At 64.7% G+C, this 1,515-nt stretch overlaps 1 protein-coding gene across 1 annotated transcript in view; it reads right to left on the reverse strand.

The window, feature by feature from the left end:
- TMEM132B (transmembrane protein 132B) overlaps positions 1 to 1,177 on the reverse strand; it is a gene marked incomplete at both ends in the record, with an annotated part of 233,971 nt that extends 232,794 nt beyond the window's left edge. Inside the window, one exon of the mRNA XM_080940754.1 lies at positions 1,117 to 1,177. Within this exon, the coding sequence (XP_080796880.1) occupies positions 1,117 to 1,177 (61 nt within the window). The remainder of the gene's footprint in view (positions 1 to 1,116) is intronic.
- Positions 1,178 to 1,515: the final 338 nt, after the last annotated feature.

The raw sequence follows: 1,515 nt of genomic DNA on the forward strand, positions 1-1,515 counted from the left end.
ATATTTGGGGTCACTTGAGGTCATCTGGAAGGAAGGCAATATTTACTTTTTCCTATGCACAGTCATCTTTCAAAACAAGTTGGCATCCAGGCTTGCTCCTAAGTGCGACCTCACCCAGGCAGTCGGAGCCGCAAAGTTGAGGTTGCATTTTCCTTCCGCGTTCTGGGTATCTGTGCGGTCGGTTTTGTTTTAAGGAATGAGAAGAGATGCTCTCGGTCTAAAGCTACCTGCTCCCAAAACGTGGGTTTTAAAGGTCTGGAGAACACAGCCCTCATACGCACATGAACATGGCTCGTGACTGTCGCTTCTTCCCAGCCTTTGGGATTGTCTCCACTTGCCTGGGGTGGGGGAGGGAGTACTGTCATTTTAGGATAAGCTTCCTCTACAACCAATACGTAGCAACACCGAGGTGGCCGAACCTAGCCAACTCCAGCCCAGGCTGCAAACATCATATACCTGGCTATTCTGACTTCCCTATTCTCAGTCTTTAGGCAACAGCTGCGCGGGTGCCAGCCTGGAGCCAGACTCCCCGATCCCGGGGCAAGGGTTCTAAACACCTTCAGGTTAGACCTCACTAGGTGCCTGCGCGGACCACGCTCCCGGGTCCTGCTAGACTACGCATGGGTCAGGGCGTTTCCAGAGGGTGAGCGGCAGGGTCACCTGGCTGCCCGGGGAAGCTACTTGGGAGACAGCCGGAGCCACTTGGGGGAGCGGATGGCTTTGGGAAGATGGAGACAGGGGACAACCAGGCGCGGGAAGGACTGCAGCCAAGCCAGACATGGCCAGCCCAGACGACCTCCGGGCCCCGCAGGTGTCCAGAGAACAGGACAGCGGTCTACGGACGCTGGGCCACTACGTCTCCCGCAGACCCCGTGGCCCGGGTGACGGGCAGTGTGAGGAGGGAGATTCCAAGGAACCCTGCCTGTGGCTCCCGGAGCCCCAAAAGGATGCGAAGGGCAGCTGGGACTGGAGAGGAGGCAAAGGAGACGCGCGCGGGGTTTGGGCCGCCCGGGGCTCTCCAGACCCGCCAAGAGCAGGAGGCGGCGGCCGCCCGGGACTTGGGACCCAGGCAGCAACTTTGCGCGCGGGGTCGGGAAGGGGACGCGGCCGCGTTACCTGCGCAGCGGAGCGCGCTCAGCGCCAGCAGCAGCCAGAGCGACGCGGCCGGGGCCCGCATGGTCCTCCCGAGAGCCGGCGCCGGGCTCCGCTCGCTCCTGCGCCGCCGCCTCCCGCACCTCTCAGCTCCGCGCTCGGCCGCCGGCTGCAGACGGCGCCCGGGCTCAGCGCGCGCCCGCCTTGCACTTGGCCCGAGTTGCGCGGCCCCCGCCGGCGCCGCGGCTCCTGCGCCCCAGCGCGCGTCCCATCCCGCCGCCGCCTCGGCCAGCGCCAGCTGCCGGCCGCCCCTCCAGCCAGCTCGAGAGTGAGCGAGCCGAGCAGGGAGGAGGGGAGGGAGGAGGGAGGAGGAGGGGAGCAGCCAGGAGGGAGGAGGAGGGAGGAGGACAGGAAAGGAGGAGG

Source organism: Micromys minutus, assembly GCF_963924665.1.
Source record: "Micromys minutus genome assembly, chromosome: 29".
Lineage (NCBI taxonomy): Eukaryota > Metazoa > Chordata > Mammalia > Rodentia > Muridae > Micromys > Micromys minutus.